The sequence below is a fragment of the Micromesistius poutassou genome, assembly GCF_964030765.1.
Source record: "Micromesistius poutassou genome assembly, chromosome: 12".
In the NCBI taxonomy this organism is placed as follows: domain Eukaryota; kingdom Metazoa; phylum Chordata; class Actinopteri; order Gadiformes; family Gadidae; genus Micromesistius; species Micromesistius poutassou.
This window is the reverse complement of record NC_140282.1, coordinates 1153852-1179390: the sequence shown is the minus strand read 5'-3', so window position 1 is coordinate 1179390 and position 25539 is coordinate 1153852. Positions and strand designations below refer to the sequence as shown.

Genomic DNA, 25539 nt, shown 5'->3' with positions numbered 1-25539 from the left:
CGCGGCTCCTCCCAGCTGAGTGTCGAGGTGTCGCTGAGCGAGACGCCCTCAGGCAGAAGCATTTAGTAGAAGGGCAGGTTTAGACCAGCACTCTGCGCTGTCCAATAGCATAGCAAAGAAAATACCCATAAATGTGTTTTACATAACAGATAATCCTGCTATTTACTTATTCGTTTTTTAGTTCTTTCTGCAGTTGTGAATAAGTAATAATAAAACAAAAAATAAAAAGTTAAATTAATCTAAATCAATTAAAAAATAGATCTTTATTATTATTATTAATAAAAAAAATATATATATATATTTATATAAATTAAGTTAAAATACCCAAAAATGTAATTATTGGTTGTTGTATCATTATTAGCCCTAAGAAGCAGAACGTTATTGTTAAGCATTATAGGCTGAAAATTCCATATACTGGTACGTGCATCTCTAGTGGAACCAGAACTGTGTTCTCAGAGCTGAGTGTTGTCTGTCCCCGGGCTCTGCAGGTGGACCACTGGCTGGAGTTCAGCTCCCGGCGTCTGTGCAGTCAGAAGGGTCTGGCCCTGGCTCTGGGCGAGCTGGAGAAGGCTCTGTCTCTCAGGACCTTCCTGGTGGGCCATGCCCTGACCCTGGCCGACCTCTGCGTGTGGGCCGCACTCAAAGGTCGGTCGCTCTGTCCAGGAGGTTCACTAGTAGGGCTGCTCGATTATGGGGGGGAAAAAAATCATAATCACGATTGTTTTGGTCAATATTGAAATCTCGATTATTCTAATGATTATTTTTTAGTTTGAAAACATTGATGCATTTATTCATAATTTCTCTCCAAAAAAAACACTTTGTAAATGAGAACGTACACAAAAAAAATACATAAAATGGTAAAATAGAAAAGAATGTCCAGATATGTATCCAGCTGTTCTGCAATTTGTGTAAAGAAAAAAAAAATAATAATATTAAAAAAAAAAGAAAAATCGTTTCAACTCGACTATATTAGTTTGGTGATCGTTTCACGCTAAAATCGAAATCGCGATCAGAATTCGATGAATCGCCCGGCCCTGATCACTAGTGCTGGATGAAGAACCTCAGGATCCTCACTGTGGCTCTGTCTGTCTGTCTGTCTGTCTGTCTGTCTGTCTGTCTGTCTGTTCCCTCAGGGAGCGCCGAGTGGGCCGGCCAGACCAGCTCCTTCTCCCACGTCAGCCGCTGGTTCTCCTTCCTGGGCGCCCAGGGGCTCTTTGTGGACGTGGGCAAGAAATGGGCCAATAGCAGAGCTCCGCCACGCAAAGCCAACGTAAGACGACCAATGAGCTGCAGTGTAGTTCTTACTGTAGCGTGAATGCATTAACGCCATGATACCATACATGGATCAGCAGGTGTGCAGCATTCCTAGCGTTGTCTGGGTTCTTAATACATGCAATGCTAGCTAATGCATAGGCAGCACTGTATGTATAATAATGTAATAATAGAATATATATAATGTATATGTATAATGCTAGCTAGCAGTAATTCATCAAACAAAAGTTGTGATTGATGAATTGGGCCGTGACTTGTCTCAAGTCAGCAGACGAAGCAAAATGAAAGAAGCAACAACGTCTTATGACTCCAGCCGTCACCCGTTGTTCCTCTTTCTTTCTTGGTGTCGGCCTAATTGTGTTTTCTCCTGCCGTTGTGCTGATGGCCTCTCCATGACAGTCTGAGGAGAAGAAGCAACAAGACGTGGGGAAGTTTGTGGAGCTGCCCGGCGCTGAGATGGGCAAGGTGGTGGTCCGCTTCCCGCCCGAGGCCAGCGGGTGAGTTCCAACACATCCACAGAAGATTGAGTGAATGGTCCAGGGTCCTCTTATGGTCCAGTGAGCGTTCCAGTATGGAGTGTAGCTGTACCACATTGACGACCGAATCTCCAGATAACCATTGTAGTGGCACGCCCTTTAATTCTTATTTTTTCCCGTGAGTGTAACACTTGTTGGAGTGAGTCTTTCACAGCGTTCTTAACGCGTAAGACAAGATGATGAGAAAACACATAATATCAAACGTACGGCCAAACATTTTTGTCGCTTACTACAGTATCTGACCAAAGTTACATCCAACCCTAGTTAAGAAAAAAAACAACATAGAATTTGTTTTACCATTTATACATTACTAAATAATGCATTTTAGACTAATATAAACGTTGTAAATAATAATTCAATTATTAATCGTATTGAACTAACTTATTATTGTGAATCAATGAGTTCCTCTCCCTCTCTCCGCAGCTACCTGCACATCGGCCACGCCAAGGCCGCCCTGCTCAACCAGCACTACCAGGTCACCTTCAAGGGCAAGCTCATCATGCGCTTTGACGACACCAACCCCGAGAAGGAGAAGGAGGACTTTGAGAAGGTCAGATACCCCGCGGTGACCCAGGGCTGCTGGGTTATGGAGAAAAATCATAATCACAATTATTATGGTCAATATTGAAATCACGATTTATTCACACGATTATTTTTGGAGTTTGAAAACATGATGCATTTATTCAGCATTTCTCTGCAAAAAAGAAAACTTTGTAACTGACAACTTTGAAATTTCCCCTTAAAAAAATACACAATGTTTAATGTTTAAATAGAAAAAGTTAAAATAGCAAATAATTAAGAATAAGCAATTTCTATAAAACAGTTAATGAATAAAATAAATATATACTTCATATTAAAAAATTGTTTCAACGATTTATATACATAAAAAAAAAAATCGTTTCAACTCAATTTTATATTACTTTGGAGAACGTTCGACCCCAAAAAAAATCTAAATCACGAAAAGTCAAAAGTCGATGAATCTCACAGCCGTCCTGTGAGCCCTGAGGTAGGGCTGCTTCACGCTGCTCTCTCTCTCTCTCTCTGGGGGGCGCGTCTCCCACCAGGTGATCCTGGAGGACGTGGCCATGCTGCAGATCCACCCCGACCAGTTCACCTACACCAGCGACCACTTCCCCGTCATCCTGAAGATGGGCGAGCAGCTGCTGGCCGAGGGCAAGGCCTACATCGACGACACGCCGCCCGAGCAGATGAAGCTGGAGCGCGAGCAGCGGGCCGAGTCGGCCAACCGCAGCAACTGTGAGTCGAGTTCACAACGACATCGCAGTAGAACGCCATTGGCCAATCGTAAAGGCTGTGATTAATATATAACATATAATAATTATATCATTTTTTTAATTCTTTATTTTTTGGGGGATTTGTTACTGTTACTGACTGGAGATCAGTAAGATTCATATTTATTTTTCTTGCATAATTCAATAGTAAAATAAAGATGTTATAATATCAATTCATCTCAAAACATAAGGCTGGCCTAAAGGAAAGAGCAGTTTATATGTTGACTGCTTCCAATGTTGTGTTGGATCATACGCTATAGAGTGATTTATTGCTTGTTTAGTGAATAATACAGAACATAAAAATGCACACTCAATCGCAATATCGGTCGAAAAATAATCGCAATTGGATAATTTCCCCAAATGGTTCAGCCCTAGACTGAGGAGAGCCGTGCTGCTCTGATAGACTCCCTCTAGTGTTTCCTCTGTACGTGTTTATGCTTCACTTGGGCTCTTAACACCACACAGAGGCTGGCGTTATGCACACACACATCCATTGCTTACACATTGATTTATTTTCTGTGCCGTCGTCCAGCGGTGGAGCAGAACATGAAGATGTGGGCGGAGATGAAGGCGGGGTCGGAGGTCGGGCAGTGCTGCTGCATGCGGGCCAAGATCGACATGGCCTCCAACAACGGCTGTCTGAGGGACCCCACCCTCTTCCGCTGCAAGAACGCCGCCCACCCCCGCACGGGCAAGACCTACAGGTACCCCCCCACCAGGCCTCCTTCAACCGCCTGGTTTAACGCCTCTGGTACAAACACCGGTACAAAAATGATGAAAATGCATTTATGATGTAAAAGTGCAGTTTCTTGTGTATATTCTTAATGCATATACTGAATGCTATAAGTCGTATATGCAATGAGTGTATTGAGATACAGCCCACTGCCACGTCAGTCTAGAGGTCTTTGCCATATTTACCACCCCTCCCTGGCATAAAGTCCCCCAAAAAATGTGGGGGACTTGCCCTGGTTTGAGACACAACACATTTCCAAGCAGTTATTTAATTTGAAGGGGCTTGTTAGGACACCTGGAGACCAAAATATTGTTGAATATCGATGGCCGGTCCCCTTTTTAAGTGTGTAAAGTAAGGATTTTTTTTAGGGATACCGTTTTTTTTTTGTTTTTTCATCAGCCTTAGCCGATACACAATACCGATTTTCTTGAGCCGAATTTTGGAGCCGGTTATGCTTTTGCTCCCTTGATTTACATCATAAAAATGACACAATGACGATAACAAATGTTACAAGTCTCAATTTTAAAAAAGGAACATTTATTGAACTGTCTGTAAATCATGCCGGGAAAAAATATTCAAAATAATAATAAAAATAAATAAATAAATCAGCGAAAAAAACCGCTGTACACGCAAATATATTAAAAAAAAAAACGCAAATATCGACCGATATATCGGGCGGCCAATATATCGGCCGATCACTAATCTCCATCCCCCCCACATCCAGGGTGTACCCCACCTACGACTTCGCCTGCCCCATCGTGGACAGCCTGGAGGGGGTGACGCACGCGCTGCGCACCACCGAGTACCACGACCGCGACGACCAGTTCTACTGGGTGATCGAGGCGCTGCGCCTCCGCAAGCCCTACATCTGGGAGTACGCCCGGCTCAACCTCAACAACACCGTGCTGTCCAAGAGGAAGCTCACCTGGTTCGTGGACCAGGGCTACGTGGACGGATGGTGGGTCACACGCACACCTCTACACACCCCCCCCCACACACACCCCCCCGGGGCTCATAGCCCGTCGAACCAGATGTGTGTTAAAGGTGACATAAAGGTGTGAGTGGTTAGCCGGCAAAAGCTGTTTTGAAACAGCAAAAAAATCTGCCTCTTCTGACATCACAAGTGGGCGTGTCCACCTAGATGTGTGATCAGTCTACCAGCCTACCCAGTGGACTGTAGCAAACGTTGCTCATCTAGCCGTCATACATCTAGGTGGACACGCCCACCTATGATGTCAGCAGTGTTGTTCAAAAGAACTAGTTCATTGAACAAGTTCATTTTTCTATGAACTTTGAACTGAACACAACATATTTTTAACTAAAGAACTTGAACTTGAACTAGTTCAGATTTTGTGACGTTCTGAATTGATGCTCAGGTCCAGATGACATGTTTATTAAATAGAGTTACTGCCTTAGTTGTGATGAATGAAACAGTTGTACAAATAATATCCATGCAACAATCTGAGATTGTAGTGATGGGCAGCAGGTAATGGAGAGGATTCATTTTAAAAGATAAGCACAGAATACTCACTCCAACAGTTTTTCTTCGGTTTCTAAAAAAAAACAGTTTATGAACTGAACATGAACTTGTTCAAAACTGAATTGGTGAACTATGAACGTGAATTTATTCATTTTCTTTTGTTTGAACTGAACTTTGAACTAGTTCACGTGAAGTGTGAACTTGCACAACACTGGATATCAGAAGAGGCAGATTTTTCAAAACGGCTTGTAACGGCCAATCACACTCACACCTGGTTGGTATAATATGTCACCTTTTAACACGATCACGCAAATGTGTGTTGAGTATTTTGAATGCATTGAGTAACAAGCCAGTCTTGATGGACAAACAAGACCATTTGTGGATTTCGCTTGAATTCAGAGAGAATTTAGAGATCTATGCCTCCTGTCTGAAGCCTTTTCCTCCGTCTGTGTTCCCCTGGCCTCCAGGGATGACCCCCGGTTCCCCACGGTGAGGGGGGTCCTGAGGAGAGGCATGACGGTGGAGGGCCTCAAGCAGTTCATCGCCGCCCAGGTAAACCCGGCCGCCAACCGTCGGCTTGTCCTCTCTTCTTTTTCGGTAAACGTGTGACATGCGTGTTCAACTCACACATCTGTGTCTGTTTGTCTTCTGCGCGTCACAATAGGGTGGATCCAGGTCCGTTGTGAACATGGAGTGGGACAAAATCTGGGCTTTCAACAAAAAGGTATGGTTAATGAATCTTTCTATTTGTGTTTTTATGTTCAGCCTGGTGACGGTCATATTGAAGGGCTGGTCTTTTTAAGTCTAGTCTTTTAAGGAATAGCCTTTCCATATGGGCTTGGGAACAGACCGAAGCTAGTCTGGCACGCCCTCCTGTTCAGACTGCAGTCCCAGGCGGACTTATCACAACTGTTTATCTATTACGGTGCGGCTTTGATACACTGATGTACAGAAGAGCACGCTATGAGAGGCCTGTTCATAAACAACCAAGGTGGCTGCCGTGAATGTCTCACACGTTGCGATGCTCTGATTGGTTGTATGTCTATTCAATTGCGTCCAGACGCATTTCGGTCTGCGCCAATGTGGGCTCTCGATGTCCGGCTAGGGCTTGACAGTACTTGTTACATGCCTTTTTATTGTGCTATGTACTGTTTCGTATGAGTTTAGTTATATCTGTTATCATTCGGATAATCAAAGGATTGGAAGTCTTTGAGATCAGTGGTTCTACGTGGTGAATACATGAATGTCCTCATCATTGTCCTACCAGATGATGAGGCAGTCCTGTAGGACAACAATGAGTCTATGGTTGTGTGTCCTATGAATTCCCTCCATGGCTTGTCTTGGCTATGCACTGTGCTGCTGGCATGGCTGTGGGTATTGGCTGTCCCCCCTCCGCATTCAAAACACCGCCACCACTATACTATACATGTACCACACTTACACTTTATATGTGAACACGCATACAAACACCACTACACATACTATACTAAACTACACCGACGCTGTACATAAACTGTACTAACAACAAACATTTCCTCCAGTCACCCACTAACGCTGGCAAACCTCCCAGATCGGTCCCCTCTCTTCCTCGCCTTGTCATCGTTATTTCCTCTTCCTCTCATCCTTGCTCCCCCTGAAATGAAGTGAAGGTACTTATTTGATTTCCCTTGACGTACGTGAAATGATGGACTTGATGGACTAAAATACAATGAAAAGACTAGATGAGGCGCGTACCTGTTACTGTATAGCAGATTACAGGAGCGAACGACACACTAGTAGAATTACTTTCTTGTTGGAGCGGGTTCCTCTCTGGTTCCTCTCCCTCCACTTAGTACCGCCACCAGGACTCGTGAGACCGTCCTGATCCTGCGAGCTCACATACGGTTCTCTCTGCAGAACGTTCTGGCATCGAGTCCACTCAAAGGGTCTTCTGATGTAACGTAATGATAGGACGAATCCGCACCAATGGGAGAGACTTTCACTGGAGCACGGATCGTCGCTAAATTAAAAAAACGAATGTATACCGTCAACCGACATCAAAACTGTTTTATCCAATATATACTACTACTACTACTACTACTTTATATACTGTATATAGTATAATATATACTGACTGAGGTTAAAAATGGACAAAATTATCACGGAAGGCTTTGCTCAGAAATGTTTTTGCCTTGAGCTTCACTTTGTTATCAAGCTGATTAGTGAGAGTTTTTCCACAAAGTAACCAACGTGACCGCGGCCATTTATTGATGGACATTTTTTTGTTGCCCAGCCAAGGCCAGACTGATATTGCCCCACACACACACACACACACACACACACACACACACACACACACACACACACACACACACACACACACACACACACACACACACACACACACACACACACACTTCAATATCTGGATGCTGTCATGAGGCTAACTCCCTCCACCACCCAATCTGTCAGGGCCATGTCCTTGCCCCCGCTGCCAACGGTTGCCTTCTTGTGATCCACTTTTAGATTAATCTGATTAAGCCCTGAAGAGTTTCAGGGCTTTTTGCCTGGGAGGCGGAGCACCCTAGCCACTAGACTACCCCCCCCCCCCCCCCCCCCATCCCCATTTACCACAGACTTTTTACATATAGTAGGGATCAACTCATATACCGATTTTTATTTATATATATTTTTTTTCCATCAGCCTTAGCCGATGACCGATACGCTGATACCGATTTTCTTGAGCCGATATTTGGAGCCGATGCTGATTTTGCTCCCTCAATTGACGTCTTAAAAATGACACAATGATGATAACAAATGTTACAAGTCTCAATTTAAAAAAATTAACATTTATTGAACTGTCTGTAAATCATGCCGGGGATACGATACATGTAAAAAACGCAAATACCGGCCAATAATATCGGCCGGCTGTCCGCAGTCAAGAGGGACATAAACATGTACACATGGTGAGCTTTCCTAAATGTGCAGTGAACCTTTGTTTCCAAGAGTTGAGCTCCAAGCCCCTGTCTACCCTGAACCAAACAGGAGAACCTTTACATAAAAGGGGCTTGCTTCTGTCAGTCTGTGCTTGATGTTAGCCCACTTTGTTCAGCAGATCCAAACTTGCCACAAACATTAAAATCATGTGTTGGTGGGGGTCGATGTGGGGGTGGGTGGCCGGGTGGTAACTCCCTTAGGACACCATTAAACAACTTATTTTATTGTTTTGATTGAGCGACACGAATGGCAGAAATAATATATCACAACCATAACAAAGCACTTCATTTAATGAATGCATTAATTAAAACCAAACGATTTTATCAGAGCTTGAGGATTGTCCAAAAGTAAATGGAACAAATGTTTGTATTTAAATTTCTTAAGCTGTGTTTGGGAGGGTCCACCATTTAGGGACGCACCGATGTTTAGCTGACCAGGCCACCGCTCCCAGTGTGTAAAGGGGTGGTGGTGACCTCAGATCGGTTTGCTTTGTGACGCTCGCTGCATTTCTTTCATTGGATTTTCCCACTGGAATCCAATTCAAAAAGAATCGAAAGCCAGCCGTTCAATTTAAATGTTATTTAAAGGGTGGTACACCGGCACAAGTAGGATAGCTTTGGGATTGGTAAGGGTAACAATAGATAGGGAATTATACATTCTTTTAATATATTTGTATCTAGTGTTGACTGGAAAAATATGTGTCATCAGTCACTTTGACTGGATTCCAACAACACTTCAACAAACGTTATTTGAAGCACATGATAGATTTGGGTGACCAGTATCTTTCGTACGTTTTTGACCGTAGGGAATATAATAAAAGCAATGTATCTTAATTACAATCAAATATAATAATTCTACTCGCGTTGGTTCAGGAAACCCATCAGCCATAGTTCACGCCCCATCACGGTGTATTGTCCCTGAGCTTAGCATCTGGCCCGGGAATTGCACCACCCACCCTCGTCTGCACTAACCCTTTAGTTTGTCCCTTAGTTCCTTTTCTCACTTTCTTTTGGTTCCCATTTCCCTGCTTCCCCTTCCTTGTGATGTTGCAGCTCTCCCCCTTTTGCCCCTCTCTCTCTCTCTCGCTCTCTCGCTCTCTCTCTGTCCGAGACATTAAAGTGCATCTCACTCTTCTGTTTCCAAGCTGCCAGTTAGCTGTCTGAAGGTACTTCTCTTCCTCCTCCTCCTCCTCCTCACAGCCCTTCCAGCCCTTCACGCTCTCCGCGTTTTATTTCATGCACAGACACACGTGTGTGTGTGTGTGTGTGTGTGTGTGTGTGTGTGTACGTGTGTGTGTGTGTGTGTGCGCACACTGTCCCCTGCTCTGATCAACCTACCAGTCAATCTTGCTTTGATTCGACCCGACTCCTTTTGAAGCAATGATTGCGTCATTGCAGTGTAGGGAGTGTTGAGTTCAGTTCAGTTGTTTTATCAGTCAAATGCACAACGTAACAGTCAAGCAGTCATAGCGGTCATAGCTGGCAACAAAATTTTTGTGTCCCAAGCTCTCCTTAAAAATGCATAAAATATAAATAAATTTAAAAGTAGTGTAAGAACGTATGGGGCAGCTGGGAGTGGGGAGATGCACCTCCAACGCAGTACATATGAAACTCATGTTAATGAGGATTAAGAAATCTTTCAAGAACTTAACTTATTAAAAATATAGCTGGTTCTTGTGGCTTCCATATATGTGGTACTTGTTCTCGCTAGTTTCCTTTTTTAATAAAATAAATATGTTCTTTAATGGTATTTAATATTGTATTTTAAGTATCCGTTAATGGAGAGGATTACATTTACAACCAAACACATTCAGTTCTCTCCTGCCCCGCCACGCTTCGATGCCTCTATGTTTGCTGGATTATTGCAGAGATAGGCGCATCTTATTTTTGCTTTTTGCAACTGCTTTTTTATTTTGTACTTTCTTTTGTCACAGCGATCAAGTTTGTTATGCTTGTCAACATTTTGTTGAAGGGAAAATGGACCTTGACAATGCTGAAGTTGACCAATGTCCAATGTCCTATTTACATTTTCCAGAAGCAATTTTCTACAAAACGACTTGTGGATTGGCTTTTTAATTCTTGAGAAACTTTGTAGTTCCTATTCTTTTATGTAAATGGTACATAGTTGCAGTATAAAAGTGACATGGTTTAAATCACATAATTGATATTTAACATCTCCACAGAGATTACGTAAGAATGTAATATCAACCGATTGTGTAGTAAATAAGGCTTCATTGTTCAAGGCCCATGGGTACATAATACCTCTTGATCCAGCAAATCCTTTTACATTTTTGTTATTTTGCCAGCATTTCAAAGAGCGGGATATGGCTGGTGTATTTCCTGAATTTCTCGTTGGACATTTAAACAACTGAAGACTAGTTGAACTAGTTGTTCAACTAGTGTCGTCTGTATAGCGATTGGCAAACCTTTTGTACCGCTGTTGTCATGACTCCCATCCTCTGCATGAACATGGTAGCATGTTGCCATGGTTACCTTGCAGAACTGTAGCACTGCGTTCTAATGACGTCCTCTTCATTTTCTGTGTGTGTGTGTGTTTCAGGTTATTGATCCAGTGGCACCCAGATACACAGCCCTCTCCAAGTCCTACGTGGTCCCTGTCGCTGTCTCCGACGCCGTGGAGGAGATGAAGATGGCTGCCAAACATCCCAAGGTGATCCGTCTCACCTGTACCCCTCTGCTGTACCCCTCTGCTCCACACTTAACCTGGTCATCCTCACCTGTATTGTTTGTTCACGCACGTAACGACAAACATCGCTGGCATGACTCCAATCAGAATCATATTGTCGTGTATTTACTTATCTACTGAATGATATTATCCTCCACATCAAAAGTGGCAGCCAATAACTTCCTTTGCTTTTTTTTTTTTTTTTTACCTTGGTCCAACCTTAAGGTTTCTGCCATAGTCTAAAATCAGATGATAACTTCTCTATGACCGTGCATTCACACCAAAAGCGAGGATTTGTCGCTGGTGACGGCTAGAACGACCTGGTTCACGCAGATTTCATTTCAAATATTTGAACTTTCCCGGGAATTTGGCTCGATGCTGAATCACTCGCACGAGAAAAGTCAGCGGCTCGCGACCGCAACCTCGCACAAGTAACGCGAGTGGAATATTCACGTCGCTTTTGGTGTGACCGCACCTTTATGCCCGCTGCCACGGTGGTGGTCGTTAACCAGCCTCGGTGCAAACTCTATCGATGGATACTCAAAACAGCGAGGGGAAGGGAAAGATGTGAGGAGAGATGATCAGATACCAGCCTTTATTCTGAGGACATAAAACATTGATTGCATTTATTCATAATTTCTCTCCAAAAAAACACTCCCCTTAAAAAAATACACAAAATGGTCAAATAGAAAATAATGTCCAGATATGTATCCAGCTGTTCTGCAATTTCTATAAAGAAAGAAAAAAGATTAAACTCAATTATATTAGTTTGGTGATCGTTTCACTCTAAAATCGAAATCGCGATCAAAATTAGATTAATCGCCCTGCCCTAACTAACTTATTGTACAGGTTTCTAGTCCGGTCAATACTCCTCCTCCTGGGTTTGTAACGTGAACTTCTTGCTCTTTTGGGGGCGGTAGAACGCGGAGGTCGGGGTGAAGGAGGTGTGGTACGGACCCAAGGTTCTGGTGGACGGAGCGGACGCCGAGACCTTCTCCGTGGGAGAGGTGGTCACCTTCATCAACTGGGGCAACCTCATCATCACCAAGATCAACAAGTAGGCACACGAGCGTCCACAAGTCACGAGAACTTCGAAAGCCACGTTACAACATTTGCATAACATTTAACAGGGCGTAACAAGTCCAACCGAGAAGACCGACAGGCCTTGTTAGTGACGTTGTTGTCACGGCTTCACCAACATGTTTCAAAACGATAAACAAAAGAGTCGCTCAACAACAGCTTTCCAAAGAAACGCTTTGAGCCTTTGAATCAGACCTTTTTAATGGTGCATTTCACGTGTTGCTGTTCATTGTGATTTGGGCCGACAACAAGTCAGTGATTGTTCCAAGTCCTCGAGTCTCACGAGTGGCAGAGTGACTACTAGCGTGGTTCCACTGCCAGTTATGAGGTCTAGGAGTAGATAAAACCCGACCTGTTTAATTCCCAAGAGGCCATTTCCAACTGCGTCTTAATTAACAATTATTCGCCGAAGGCAAAGTGAATAGTGTACACTATTCACAGAGTCTGAGGGATATTGCCCAATATCCCGAGATCCCACGAACCAATCAAATTGCACCACCTTAGGAGGTTCACGTGTAGCATGTATACTAAGTCCAGATAGAGCTGGACCTCCACGTTGATCGTAGGTCCGATGGCTGAGCACGCGTTCTTCTCTCCTCTCTCCGCCGTGACGTAGGGAGGCCGGCGGCAAGGTGTCCTCCATGGAGGCCCGTCTGAACCTGGAGAACACCGACTTCAAGAAGACCACCAAGGTCACGTGGCTGACGGAGACGGCGCGCGCGCCCCTGCTGCCCACCGTCTGCATCAACTACCTGCACCTCATCACCAAGCCCGTCCTGGGCAAGGAGGAGGACTTCAAGGCCTTCATCAACAAGGAGAGCAAGGTCAGCAGCTCACCAGACCCAGGGATCAGATGTATACCCCTTGGAACGATCACAGTGTATATGACTGTCCACCTTATTCCAGGCTAAACGATGCACGCCGCCATGACGACCAGTTCCAATTTCCGGTTAGAAGCGAGAATACACAGCTGGTGGTACTTTAGTGAGAGGATTAGTTCGGGCTCCACTTGCCATTTTGGCCTAATAATAATAGTAATATATAACTTTTAAAACTATCGCCGTAGCCTCCGAGATAAGCGAGATAAGCTAGCTGTGCAAATGTGCTGGCCGCTATGTACACAGCACTCGACCGGAAATGCAAAACCGGCGGGCCGCTATGAATCATGGGAAATAGAAAGGTCGCGGAATAAGGTGGATAGGCAGAATGGTAGCAAGTTGTTTTTGTCTGATGCCTTGCATATCCATATGCTTTAATGTAATGGAAGTCGGATGGACTGAGAACATTCTATTGTATTTAGATTTGTATATTATTGTGCCAAAGTAATGGTTTACCACAATGTATGAAGTCCTATATTTGGCCGAGCATGTTTTTGATATTAAACGAATGCCTAGTAGTACTTTCAACCACATTAAGAGATATTTTGTTCAAATGTTGTTTCTCTCCCATGTCAGCTAGAGGAGCAGATGCTGGGAGATCCGTGCTTGAAGGACCTGAAGAAAGGTGACATCATTCAGCTGCAGAGGCGTGGCTTCTACATCTGCGACCAGCCCTACGAGCCAATCAGGTGAGGCCGTCGTACGGAGGACACCTCTGAGTGTTCTTATGGTGCGACGCGTGTGACATGAACCAGACATGTTGGTTTATTTATCCTCCAAACCTTTAAAGCCAAGCTTTATGTTGAAGAGCAAGATTAGCTAGGAGTCTGGTCTTTACACGTTATCTGAATATTCTATTCCATTGTTCTTGTGTGTGTGTGTGTGTGTGTGTGTAGTCCCAACAGCTGCAAGGAAAGTCCTTGTGTGCTGCTCTACATCCCTGACGGCCATACCAAGGAGATGCCCACCTCCGGCTCAAAGAACAAAGCCCAGACCCCCAGCAGCAAGGTGGGTCCCCCTGTCCCCACCGCCGTGGGCCCCCAAGGGCCTATTAATAGACTGGGTAGCCCCGCCCATTCTGCCGGCGATTTGAGTTGGCCCTGCAGAAGGGTCTGGAGAAGAGCAATACATTTCTTTCTAGTTTCGATACGTTTTAGTGGGAGCCAATCGCCAAGCTGGCTTCTCCCCCCCCGGCGCGCTATTGGCTATTGGTTTAACACAATGATGACAGGGAAGCGACGGCAAGCAGCCAATTGCGTACACAGTTAATTTAACTCCACCCGTTGATCATCAATGACAGCAGCCTGCCCAGACCAACGTGCAATCAACGATTGAGCCTGGTCTGGCAGTAGCCAGGCTAGCCTTTTACTACAATGAGAACCGATTGTTTGAGTAAAATAAATTGGAAATTCACCATCTCTGCTATTAGAGCAGAGATATACCGCTATTGCATTCAGCGCCAGGCTGTTGACGCCAACCTCTTTGAACCTCGAGTCTGTTTGTCTTCCTCTGATTTAGCCCACATCCGCTGGAAAGGCGAAGGCGGCCCCTGCCTCGTCCGCGGCCCCGGCGCCTACCCCGGCCGCGGCGGGAGCGGACGTGTTCTCCAGCGTCGTGGCCCAGGCCGAGTCGGTCCGCAAGCTGAAGACCGACAAGGCTCCCAAGGAGGAGGTGGAGAAGGCTGTCAAGCAGTTGCTCGCGTTGAAGGTAATTGGAAATGTACCGAGGAAAAAAAACGTTGTGAATGCCTGGCGTCCCCAGGAAACGAAGGTCATGCTGTCATTTTAAAATGGATCATTTTGAGGATAATGAGGAGGAAACCCCTTCTGCTCACTTGCATTATGATGTTTTCTGCCGTGAGCTGTTTAACAATTATTCGTCGAAGGCGAAGTGAATAGTGGGGAATAACTATTGCTCACTATTCACGGAGACTGAGGTGAATAATTGTTTTAGTACATACTACACGAGAACACTCCAAAAATAAACAAGATAACACTTTTTGCCGGGATTTATTTGTTTTTGTTAGCGTGGCGAGACGACCGTCACGCGCGACATTTTGCGATGAAAACAATATCCCGAGTTTGAGATCTCAATCACTGGTTATTGCCCAATATCCCGAGATAGCAAACCAATCAAATTGCGCCGTCTGAGGAGTTTCACGTGTAGCATGTACTAAAGAGTATCATTCTGTGTTTCTCAAGGGGAACTTAATCCCTATCTTGGACCAATGCTGTGTTTGTCCATAGGCTCAGTTCAAAGAGCAGACGGGTTTGGACTACAAGCCCGGTATGACCGCTCCTGCCCCACCCGCCACCACCACCTCCTCCTCCTCCTCCTCCTCCTCCTCCTCCTGTTCCTACACCAGGGTGACGGAGCAGGGCGAGCTGGTCAGGAAGTTGAAGACCGAGAAGGCCCCCAAGGTATGCAGTCGTGTTAAGTTTTATCCAATCAAATTGATCAAATAATGCAACATTATCCAACAATGTTCAATCACAGAGAAAATGTTTTTTATTCACGGTAACGACCCGTTACATTTGGTTGCGTGTCAATGCCGTCATATTCTCTGGAACCCCTCACTTCCGGGGAAACTTCTAGTAGCGACCTTATTTATAGATGTATTTCAATATGGATCTATAACCGCCGTGAAGCACAGTGTGTGTTTCCACCACAGACAGAGAACGACACCGTCCACGATCCATAGTGTTTCCCGTTCATTGACTGTGCACACATTGATTCGCTTTCACCAGCACACTGATGACAGAGCGTCTGTGAACAGCCCCTGGATGCCCCCGCATGTCCACGCCTTCCTTTGAATCTAGTTTAATATCGGACCTTCTTTAGCTGCATTTTGTGCACCAGTGGCTTCAGCTTTTTTTTAGGAATTTCAATAGTTTCCATAAATTATCTCATCTGTGACTTGTCCAATATGAGTATTGTTGGGGTCAATCGTCGTTTGTTTGTTCATTCATAACATCTTCGTTGGTCTAATTGTGGAATGTGGTCAATGAATGCTTACCAGGACCAGATTGACGCAGCAGTGAAGCAGCTCCTGGCTCTCAAGGCGGAGTTCAAACAGACCACCGGTCAGGATTATAAACCTGGGATGACTCCTCCCTCCAACGCTGCCGCTCCCAGCCCCAAAACCACCACCTCCACAACCACCACCTCCTCCTCTTCCTCCTCTTCCTCCTCTTCCTCTTCCTCTGCTCATTCAGGCCTGTATGAGAAGGTCTCTCAACAGGGCGATGCTTTGAGGAAACTTAAGGCTGAAAAAGCCCCCAAGGTATGCAGTCACTGACCATCGCTCACGTCTGTCCACTCACTGTTTGGTTCATCAGTGGTTTTGTCTTATCGTTACTAGTGTCTGTTGGCAATGGGCCAATCGGAGCATGCATCACCTACTTTTAGCCCCAACCGGGTTCGCCATTCATTTACCTGCTGTATGCATCAAGCCATTGTTGACTCACTCAAGGCGTGTGCCCATAATATTTGGTTGAATCATTGCATGACTTTTTTTTATTATTGGTCTTGATGTACACAAGCATCGTGCTTGTGTATATCAAGACTTCAATGGGTGCTTGTCCTCATCATTAGGGCCATTGGTGCTTGTACTCATTAATAGTCCAATCCGGGCTTGTGTTCCTCGTCATTAGTCCAATTGGTGCTTGTGTTCATCCGTTCATCGTTTTTTGTCCAATAAGGGCTTGTTCTGTCATCAGTCCAGTCTGGTTTTGTGTCGTCATTTGTCTACTCATTGCCTGGCCGCCATCCAGTCAGTGCTTATTTGCTGAGTGGCGCATGACTTTGGCATGGATACCTAGAGCACCACTGATGGTTTGAGTTGTTAATGTGACTGTCGCTGGTACCAGGACCAGATTGACGCAGCAGTGAAGCAGCTCCTGGCTCTCAAGGCGGAGTTCAAACAGACCACCGGTCAGGATTATAAACCTGGGATGACTCCTCCCGCCAACTCTGCCGCTCCCAGCCCCAAAACCACCACCACAACCACAACCACCACCTCCTCCTCCTCCTCCTCCTCCTCCTCCTCCTCCTCCTCCTCCTCCTCCTCCTCTGCTCATTCAGGCCTGTATGAGAAGGTCTCTCAACAGGGCGATGCTTTGAGGAAACTTAAGGCTGAAAAAGCACCCAAGGTATGCAGTCACTGACCATCGCTCGTGTTTAATAACTAATCAGATGTTGGGATCACTAACGTTTGTCCACTCACGCTTTGCTTCATCAGTGGTTGTCGTATCACCGCTAGTGTCTGTTGCCAATGGGCCAATCGGGGCATACATCCCCTACTTTTAGCCCTAACCGGGTTTGCACCATCAACACTCATCTAAACATCAAGTCATCGTTGATACTCTCAATGCTTGTGCCCATAATCTTTGGTCCAATCCTTGCATGACTTTGTCATCATTGGTTTAGTCGTTCTTGTGTATATCAATAGTCCAATAGGTGCTTGTCCTCATAAGTCCAATTGGTTGTCGAACTCATAATTGTTCCAATCAAGGCTTGTGTTCGTCATCATTAGTCCAATAGTTGCTTGTACTCATCATTAGTCCAGTCCAGACTAATGGTCTGGTTTTGTGTCGTCATTTGTCTACTCATTGCCTGGCCACCATGCAGTCAATGCTTATTTGCTGAGTGTCGCATGACTTTGGCATGGATACCTAGAGCACCACTGATGGTTCAAGTTGTTAATGTGACTGTCGCTGGTACCAGGACCAGATTGACGCAGCAGTGAAGCAGCTCCTGGCTCTCAAGGCGGAGTTCAAACAGACCACCGGTCAGGATTATAAACCTGGGATGACTCCTCCCTCAAATGCTGCCGCTCCCAGCCCCAAAACCACCTCCTCAACCACAACCACCTCCTCCCCCTCCTCCTCCTCCTCTGCTCCGGGAGGCCTGTATGAGCAGGTCTCTCAACAGGGTGAGGTTGTGAGGAAACTGAAGACAGAAAAAGTACCCAAGGTATGCAGCAATTTGCTGATCGTTGTTTGTCGGCGTTGTCCATGTACAATAACTGCTTGTATCTACTGCTTTTGGCCCAATCGAGGCTTTTGCCCATCAACACTTATCCAATTATCACATCATTGGTGTTGGTCCAATCAATTATTGTGTTCATTGGTCATCGGTCTAATCCTTGCATGAGGCTGGTTTAGGCAGCCTCACCTGGTTGGAGTCTGACTGGTTTGACTCTGGGGCTGGGTAGGGCTACACACCTGTTAGGGTTAGGGTTAGGGTTCAGGTTAAACCAGCCATCACCACACACACACACCGGGAGATCTCCTGCTTGGCAACGTGGAGCACCAGGTCACGTATCGTCTACAAACTGCAATACACCGGCTGTCAACATCGCCACCCTGGTTCTGGAGGAGCCCAGTAAAAGCTGACTAGGGGGAGTTTGGCGGCCACCTAGGGGGACTGTGGCATCGTCTTTTCTACAATGAGTTTATCATCATTGGTCCAATCACTGTTCGTCTTTGTCTGTGTCCATAATTAATGTAACATTGTTGGTCCGATCTGTGCTCTCTTCATCGGTCCAATTATACTCCTGTTGTTGCACTACTCAGCCAGGTTAAGCCTAGCACCAGGCACTGACGGGTCCAGGTGTCTTTGTGACTTTCTGGTTCCAGGACCAGATCGACGCAGCAGTGAAGCAGCTCCTGGCTCTCAAGGCGGAGTTCAAACAGACCACCGGTCAGGATTATAAACCCGGGATGACTCCTCCCTCCAACGCTGCTCCTGCCACCCCCCAAGCTACCGCCCCCGCCCCCGCCCCCGTCGTCTCCTCCTCCTCCTCCTCCTCCTCTCCAGCAGGCCTGTATGAGCAGGTCTCCAATCAGGGAGAGCTTGTGAGGAAACTCAAGTCTGAAAAGGCTTCAAAGGTATTGTAGCACGTCTGTGATGGTTTATTTTTCTAGCTGCTTGCACGGATGACTACATTCATTATGTTATACTGTGTTGTATTGCAGACAGTGGAGAACATTAGCCGAAGTTATGCCCATTTTATAATTGACCTTACCCGAATGATAACCCAGTGATCGTTATCAAGCGGAGATTGAACAGCAATCATTCACACCCGTTTTAACTACGTGTGCATTGCTAGGCTGACCTAGCTACGGCCCAAATCCATGGTGTGGTCCTGTGTTGGTTTGTCTCTTTCACAGGCTTTTCATTGCTGTTATATTAATGTATTATCATATTGGTTTTCATTAGATGACTTCATTTCTGGGTCCAACACATGCATGCATCACCTCTTATTGGTAGACATGCCTGCCCCAATTCACCCGCTGATAAAGGCATTGAATCAAAAACTGAACTCAATTGAAGGAGTTTACAGGGGAGAATGCAGCCCTGCCCCACAAGGGAAACACCAAGAAAGCAACCCCCTCTAAGGGATAACGGCCTCATGCTGCTCCCAATGTATGTGCCCTTACAGGACCAAGTGGATGCAGCGGTGAAGCAGCTGCTGGCCCTGAAGGCAGAGTTCAAGAAGGAAACGGGCCAGGACTACAAACCCGGGATGGCTCCAACCACACCAGCCGCCCAGGCACCCGCTGCCAAGGCCCCGGCCGCCCAGGCACCCGCTGCCCAGGCTCCGGCGGCCTGTACGGAGGCGGCTGGCCTGTATGAGCAGGTCGCTCAGCAGGGAGAGACTCTGAGGAAGCTGAAGAGTGAGAAAGCCCCCAAGGTAAGCCTGGAGGAGGACTCATCGTGGCACGCTTTCTATGATTGGTGGAAAAAAACTGTTGTTGGGTAGACTCCATTTGGAGTGTACTGTGTGTACTGTACTGTATTATTAAATGTACACGTTGCATGGTGTCATGTATCAAAGACGGGTCTTTGTGAGCAGGCACTGCATGCACTTTTTTTTATTAACCTTTTTTGTATCTAGATTTGTAAAGATGTATATGTGTGTAATTAGTTACTAGCTGATGGCACACTGGTGGCAGTATCTATAGTTAAAATGTATACTTTAACGTGTATATAACATTGTAATATTATATATTGAGACGATTACGTATATCGTGTAGTGGTGGTGGTTTTCACATTTTAAAGAACGTGACTCTATTGCCACCGCCTGGACGTGATGTTAGTCACATGTTAATCACATGGTCAACAGCGCCCCAGGTTGGTGACCAGCGAGCCGCCTTGCTTCTGTTCCAGGAGCAGGTGGACGAGGCCATCAAGGCCCTGCTGGCCCTCAAGGGCCAGTACAAGACCCTCACCGGCCAGGACTACAAGCCTGTGGCCGCGGCCGGCGCCTCCGGGGGGGAGGAGAAGAGCCGCAAGGAGAAGGAGAACAAGTCTGAGAAGCAGGGAGGAGGAGGAGGAGGAGGAGCCAAGAAGGCCAAGGGAGAGAAAGCTGGAGCGGGCGGCAAGGAGGCGTCCGGAGGGGCCGGCGGCGAGGGGTCAGGACCCAAGAAACAGACACGGTCAGGAACAGGACTCCTCTACCTATGAAGCAAGGGATGTGTGTAGGGGTCGACCGATCGTTAGCCGTTCGTCAGCCTTAGGCGATGACCGATACGGGCTGCCGATTGTCTTGAGCCGATACTGCTTTTGCTCCCTCGATTTACATCATATAAATGACACACTGGTGATAACAAATGTTACACGTCTCAATTTAAAAAAAGGAACATTTATTGAAGTGTCTTTCTGTAAATCATGCCAGGAAAAAAAAAAAAAAATGTAAAAAGAAATTGGGGGAAAAAATGCAAATATTGGCCGATGATCTATCGGTCGATCACGTGTTTTCTTTGCGTATCTCTAGAACGATTCATCTGTTGTCCTTCAACAGATGAATCGTTCTAGAGATACGCAAAGAAAACACGTGACCGGCCATGTCTATTGACGAGGACCCGAGGAAGTGTAGTGTCTTACTGTTTGGACTTTGACTGTACCAACCCTGTTCTCCATGGTAAGGGGTGCTTGACCGTTTCCGTGTATCGTTCCATGTCAGGTTGGGGCTGGAGGCCAAGAAAGAAGAGAACCTCGCGGACTGGTACTCTCAGGTAAGACCAACCACATCCCAAACCCCTCGTGGTCCACGCAGTGCTCCACATAGCTACTGACGCTGAGGAGGTCGTTAGGGCTGCTTGATTATGGGAAAAATCCTAATCTCAATTAATATGGTCAATATTGAAATCCAGATTATTCAAACGATTATTTTTGAGTTTGAAAACATGGTGCATTTGTTCAGCATTTCTCTCCAAAAAACACTTTGTAACTTCACCTGAAATTTCACCTTAAAAAATACACAAAATGTTAAATAGAAAATGTTCAAATAAAAAAAAATTACAAATATGAATCCAGAATTTAATGAATAAAATCAAGACTTAAAAAAAAAAAAAAAAAGATAGTTTGACCCAAAAATCGAAATCAGGATCAGAACGAGATGAACTGCACAGCCGTGGAGGCCGTGCCCACGGTGCCCGACTGACCCCCCGCTGGTGCCTCCTCCGTCCAGGTGATCACCAAGTCGGAGATGATCGAGTACTACGACGTGAGCGGCTGCTACGTGCTGCGGCCCTGGTCCTACGCCATCTGGGAGTCCATCAAGGAGTTCTTCGACCGCGGCATCAAGAGGATGGGCGTGGAGAACTGCTACTTCCCCATGTTCGTCTCGCAGGCTGCGCTGGAGAAGGAGAAGTCCCACATCGAGGACTTTGCGCCGGAGGTGAAGCGGGCCGGTGCTTTGTGGCTGACGTCATGATGATGTTGTTGTAGCGTGTGGGACGGTCGCCCCGATTTAAGATTCCCTCGGCCACTCCATTAGTCGGCGTCGTAAAGAATACAAAGCTGTAATAGTGAGCCTTTTAAAATATTTTGCACATGCACAAGAGTGCATGTGCAACGCAACGCCATCAGCACAGCGGTTCTGGATGTTTCTGGAAGGAGGCGTTTAACATTTTGAATTTATTTCTCTCTGTTCCGGATCAGGTGGCTTGGGTGACCCGTTCAGGAAAGACCGAGCTGGCTGAACCCATCGCTGTCAGACCCACCAGTGAGACCGGTGAGTACAACACAGACAGACAGACAGACGGACAGACAGACAGACAGACGGACTCAGACAGACTCCTCCCATCAGGGGTCGTCCCGGACATCAGGGCTGGGCCGGCCGTCTGGCCGTCAGTACCGGGTACTTTCCCCCTAGGCTCCGCGTCACAGCTGTTATTTTATTTCTGACCTGCTCGGCTCATAAAACGGAGTAGATTGGCCCATTAGTTTTTGTTAATTGCCACTGGGCTGGCCCAATCACACCTTTAAACCCCTCCCCCTTTGTGCTCAGTGCCCTCATTACACATCTGCATAAATCTGTTCTCCTAATGCCAGATGTTTGTATTCTAAAATATTGGTGCTGGCCACTCTTCTAGAGCGGTTTGTGTTACTCTGTGGATCACAGTGTGGCGACTGCTTTGCTCCGATGTTTGTGAACTAATCCTTTTGTGTTTCGTGTCTCGTTGTGGTTCAGCGATGTACCCGGCCTACGCCAAATGGGTCCAGTCCCACAGAGACCTGCCCATCAAGCTCAACCAGTGGTGTAACGTTGTGGTCAGTGAGCCTCTACATTTATACCTCACGTATGGCTACAGAAATACCTTAATAACGCTCTCTCCATCTGTACCTTGATAATCACCTGGAGTTAGTTAGACTTGATAATCACCTGAAGTTAGTTAGACTTGATAATCACCTGAAGTTAGTTAGACTTGCTTGCTCCCTACTATGGTGGTTGAAAATCTGCTACAGTATTATTGTTGACTATTGGTCAACACTCTGCTTTCCCATCTCTGCAATCCTTACATTTAAGATTGTCTGTAAATTACTTAACTTTAGGGGGTTAGTACACAAACCTTTTTAGTTTCAGCTTGATTATGTATTCAGCTGTACTTTATATGTACACATTTACACCCATTTTCACTAAATGACGGCATCATTTCAGTAACAGTTGAACCAGGTTCAACATCATAGAAAACACACCGGCAAAACCAATGAGGAACGATTGTCGATTCACTGGCAGCTTAACGTTGTGATGCTTTAACCCCTCCCCTCTAGTTTAATGCTTTAACCCCTCCCCTCCTCCCCACCCAGAGGTGGGAGTTCAAACACCCCCAGCCGTTCCTGAGGACCAGAGAGTTCCTGTGGCAGGAGGGCCACACGGCCTTCGCCACCAGGGAGGAGGCAGTCGTTGAGGTGAGTGATCCACCGATGTATGATATTATCGTACGATATTTGCGTTTTTGACGTCTATCGGCATCGGCCGATTTTCTTTCACCGTTTTTTATTTTATTTTATTTTAAAATATAATAATAATTACAATAATAATATTTTTTCCCGGCATGATTAACAGACAGTTCAATAAATGTTATTTTTTTAAATTGAGACTTGTAACATTTGTTATCATTTTTATTATGTAAATTGAGGGAGCAAAATCAGTATCGGATCCAAACATCAGCTCAAGAAAATCGGTATCGGCGTATCGGTCATCGGATAAGGCTGATGAAAAAAAGATCGGTATCGGCCCTAAAAAAAAAATCATATCAGTCGATCCCTAGTCGAGGTCACACACGCATGAACCTTTTGTACAAAATAAGTACCGACCTCAACGTGGGAATGTGCCGCGAGTAAGAAAGGGGCGGTGGTGTCCAACGTGGTGCCATGCTGTGTGTAGGTGATGGAGATCCTGGAGCTGTACGCCCGGGTGTATGAGGAGCTGCTGGCCATCCCCGTGGTGCGCGGTCGCAAGACGGAGAAGGAGAAGTTTGCGGGAGGAGACTACACCACCACCGTGGAGGCCTTCATTTCTGCCAGCGGCAGGGCCATCCAGGTACTCCTGCATGTGTTCAGCCTCTGCGTGTGCATCGGGGGTCTGTGGCAATAGCGCCCATCAATCTACAGCCTCTAAAAGTGCTTGTTCTTGCAGTTGACAGGCTCAGATTATTTATCCTCATTATGGGATGGATCCCTACAGACAAAAAAATAATAATAATCTTTACCTTGAGAGTAGAGTAGATCAAACGAAAGGTAAAGAAAGTGTTATTTCTCTGTAGGGAGTCTTTCCATTCTGTTAGAATATAATCTGAGCCTGTCAGTGGCAATAAAAAGCGCTGCTATTACCCAAAAGGATTACTCTGCAGACCCGTTTTGTGGATTACGGCTGCAGCGTTCTCGCTCAATACTAGACCAATTTCAGAATATTTTGTCTGCATTAGTCTTTTGGATCCAAAAAAATTATTGCAAAATCGGGTCCTGGTTGAAATATCCCAAAGACCTCCTTCTAACGCGTGTTCAAATGTTCTGTTTCCCCCAGGGAGCCACTTCCCACCATCTGGGTCAGAACTTCTCCAAGATGTTTGAGATCATTTTCGAGGACCCGAAGAAGCCTGGGGAGAAGCAGTTCGCCTTCCAGAACTCCTGGGGCATCACCACCAGAACCATCGGCGTGCTCACCATGGTCCACGGAGACAACATGGGGCTGGTGCTGCCCCCTAGGGTGGCCTGTCTGCAGGTACAAGCAGCCACACACTCGTATCATTACTCTGTTTAAAATAACCAGGATTTGTATCACTGTTATTTCCATGCCAGAGGGGCTCATTAAACAAGGCAGGCAGGTTATCATGGGGTTTTATCACTATCTATATCTATAACTTCTATGCAGGGAATTCTGGAAATCCTTTCTTTCTTTGCCTTTACTCTGCAGGCTCTCTCAGTGCGTCTATTGTGCGCACAAATCCATTTTCCTGTTAAATACATGCATAGTTATGTTTGTGGACTTCATTCATCACATTTTGTACGTGTTCAAGTTCTACTTGAAATCAATTACAGTTCTGTGTCGTACGTTTAATGCTTTATTTCTATTTTATATCAATATGTGCAAGTAGTCCAAGAAGTCCAGCGATGAATATTAATTTGAAAGCATTCTGGTCTTTTGGTATTTGGACTTGCACCAAACTGGAAGGGGATTTAAACAAAACATATTTCATAGAATTCATTGATAACATATATTTATTTATTAATTTATTGTCGGCTCACAAGGCACACAATTTGTGCATGGGAAAGCGCCCGTATAGTATGAAGGCCCATCTCACACACCGTATTACACCAGTGATACCGTGACAAGCCCACACACACACACACACACACACACACACACACACACACACACACACACACACACACACACACACACACACACACACACACACACACACACACACACACACACACACACACACACACACCCCACCCCCCCCCTACCAGCCACAGTGTTCCAGTGCTGTGGTCGTAACCCCCCCGGCCGCCCTGCGTCTCCAGGTCATCATCATCCCGTGTGGGATCACCGCCTCCCTGCCGGAGGCGGAGAAGGACCTCCTGCTGGCCAAGTGCTCCCAGTACAACAGCTGCCTGCTGAAGGCCGACATCCGCGTCAAGGCCGACGTCAGAGACAACTACTCCCCGGGCTGGAAGTTCAACCACTGGGAGCTCAAGGTACGCTCTGAGACCGGGGTTCTGCTAGAGAGGGCGCCCCCCCCCCCCACCAGGCTCTGGAACTCCCTCCCCCAAGACATCAGAGACTCAGAGTCCCCCCCCCCCCCCCCAT

General features: G+C 46.0%; 1 protein-coding gene across 3 annotated transcripts in view; it reads left to right on the top strand.

The window, feature by feature from the left end:
- The window catches only part of eprs1 (glutamyl-prolyl-tRNA synthetase 1), a 29740-nt gene that overhangs the window by 1582 nt on the left and 2619 nt on the right, over window positions 1-25539 (top strand). Inside the window, exons 4-33 of one of the 3 annotated variants that reach the window (XM_084475780.1) lie at window positions 489-645; window positions 1134-1270; window positions 1672-1769; window positions 2232-2358; window positions 2873-3065; window positions 3633-3804; window positions 4558-4791; window positions 5781-5865; window positions 5978-6037; window positions 10849-10959; window positions 11895-12031; window positions 12671-12878; window positions 13509-13621; window positions 13829-13940; window positions 14451-14639; window positions 15179-15352; window positions 15952-16215; window positions 16802-17083; window positions 17658-17906; window positions 18572-18823; window positions 19378-19629; window positions 20106-20374; window positions 20902-20953; window positions 21409-21618; window positions 21882-21954; window positions 22414-22493; window positions 23031-23132; window positions 23611-23766; window positions 24250-24447; window positions 25254-25427. In XM_084475780.1, coding sequence (XP_084331906.1) covers window positions 489-645; window positions 1134-1270; window positions 1672-1769; window positions 2232-2358; window positions 2873-3065; window positions 3633-3804; window positions 4558-4791; window positions 5781-5865; window positions 5978-6037; window positions 10849-10959; window positions 11895-12031; window positions 12671-12878; window positions 13509-13621; window positions 13829-13940; window positions 14451-14639; window positions 15179-15352; window positions 15952-16215; window positions 16802-17083; window positions 17658-17906; window positions 18572-18823; window positions 19378-19629; window positions 20106-20374; window positions 20902-20953; window positions 21409-21618; window positions 21882-21954; window positions 22414-22493; window positions 23031-23132; window positions 23611-23766; window positions 24250-24447; window positions 25254-25427 — 4920 coding nt within the window. The remainder of the gene's footprint in view (window positions 1-488; window positions 646-1133; window positions 1271-1671; window positions 1770-2231; window positions 2359-2872; window positions 3066-3632; window positions 3805-4557; window positions 4792-5780; window positions 5866-5977; window positions 6038-10848; window positions 10960-11894; window positions 12032-12670; window positions 12879-13508; window positions 13622-13828; window positions 13941-14450; window positions 14640-15178; window positions 15353-15951; window positions 16216-16801; window positions 17084-17657; window positions 17907-18571; window positions 18824-19377; window positions 19630-20105; window positions 20375-20901; window positions 20954-21408; window positions 21619-21881; window positions 21955-22413; window positions 22494-23030; window positions 23133-23610; window positions 23767-24249; window positions 24448-25253; window positions 25428-25539) is intronic. The other 2 variants (XM_084475781.1, XM_084475782.1) reach the window with 2 other exon arrangements.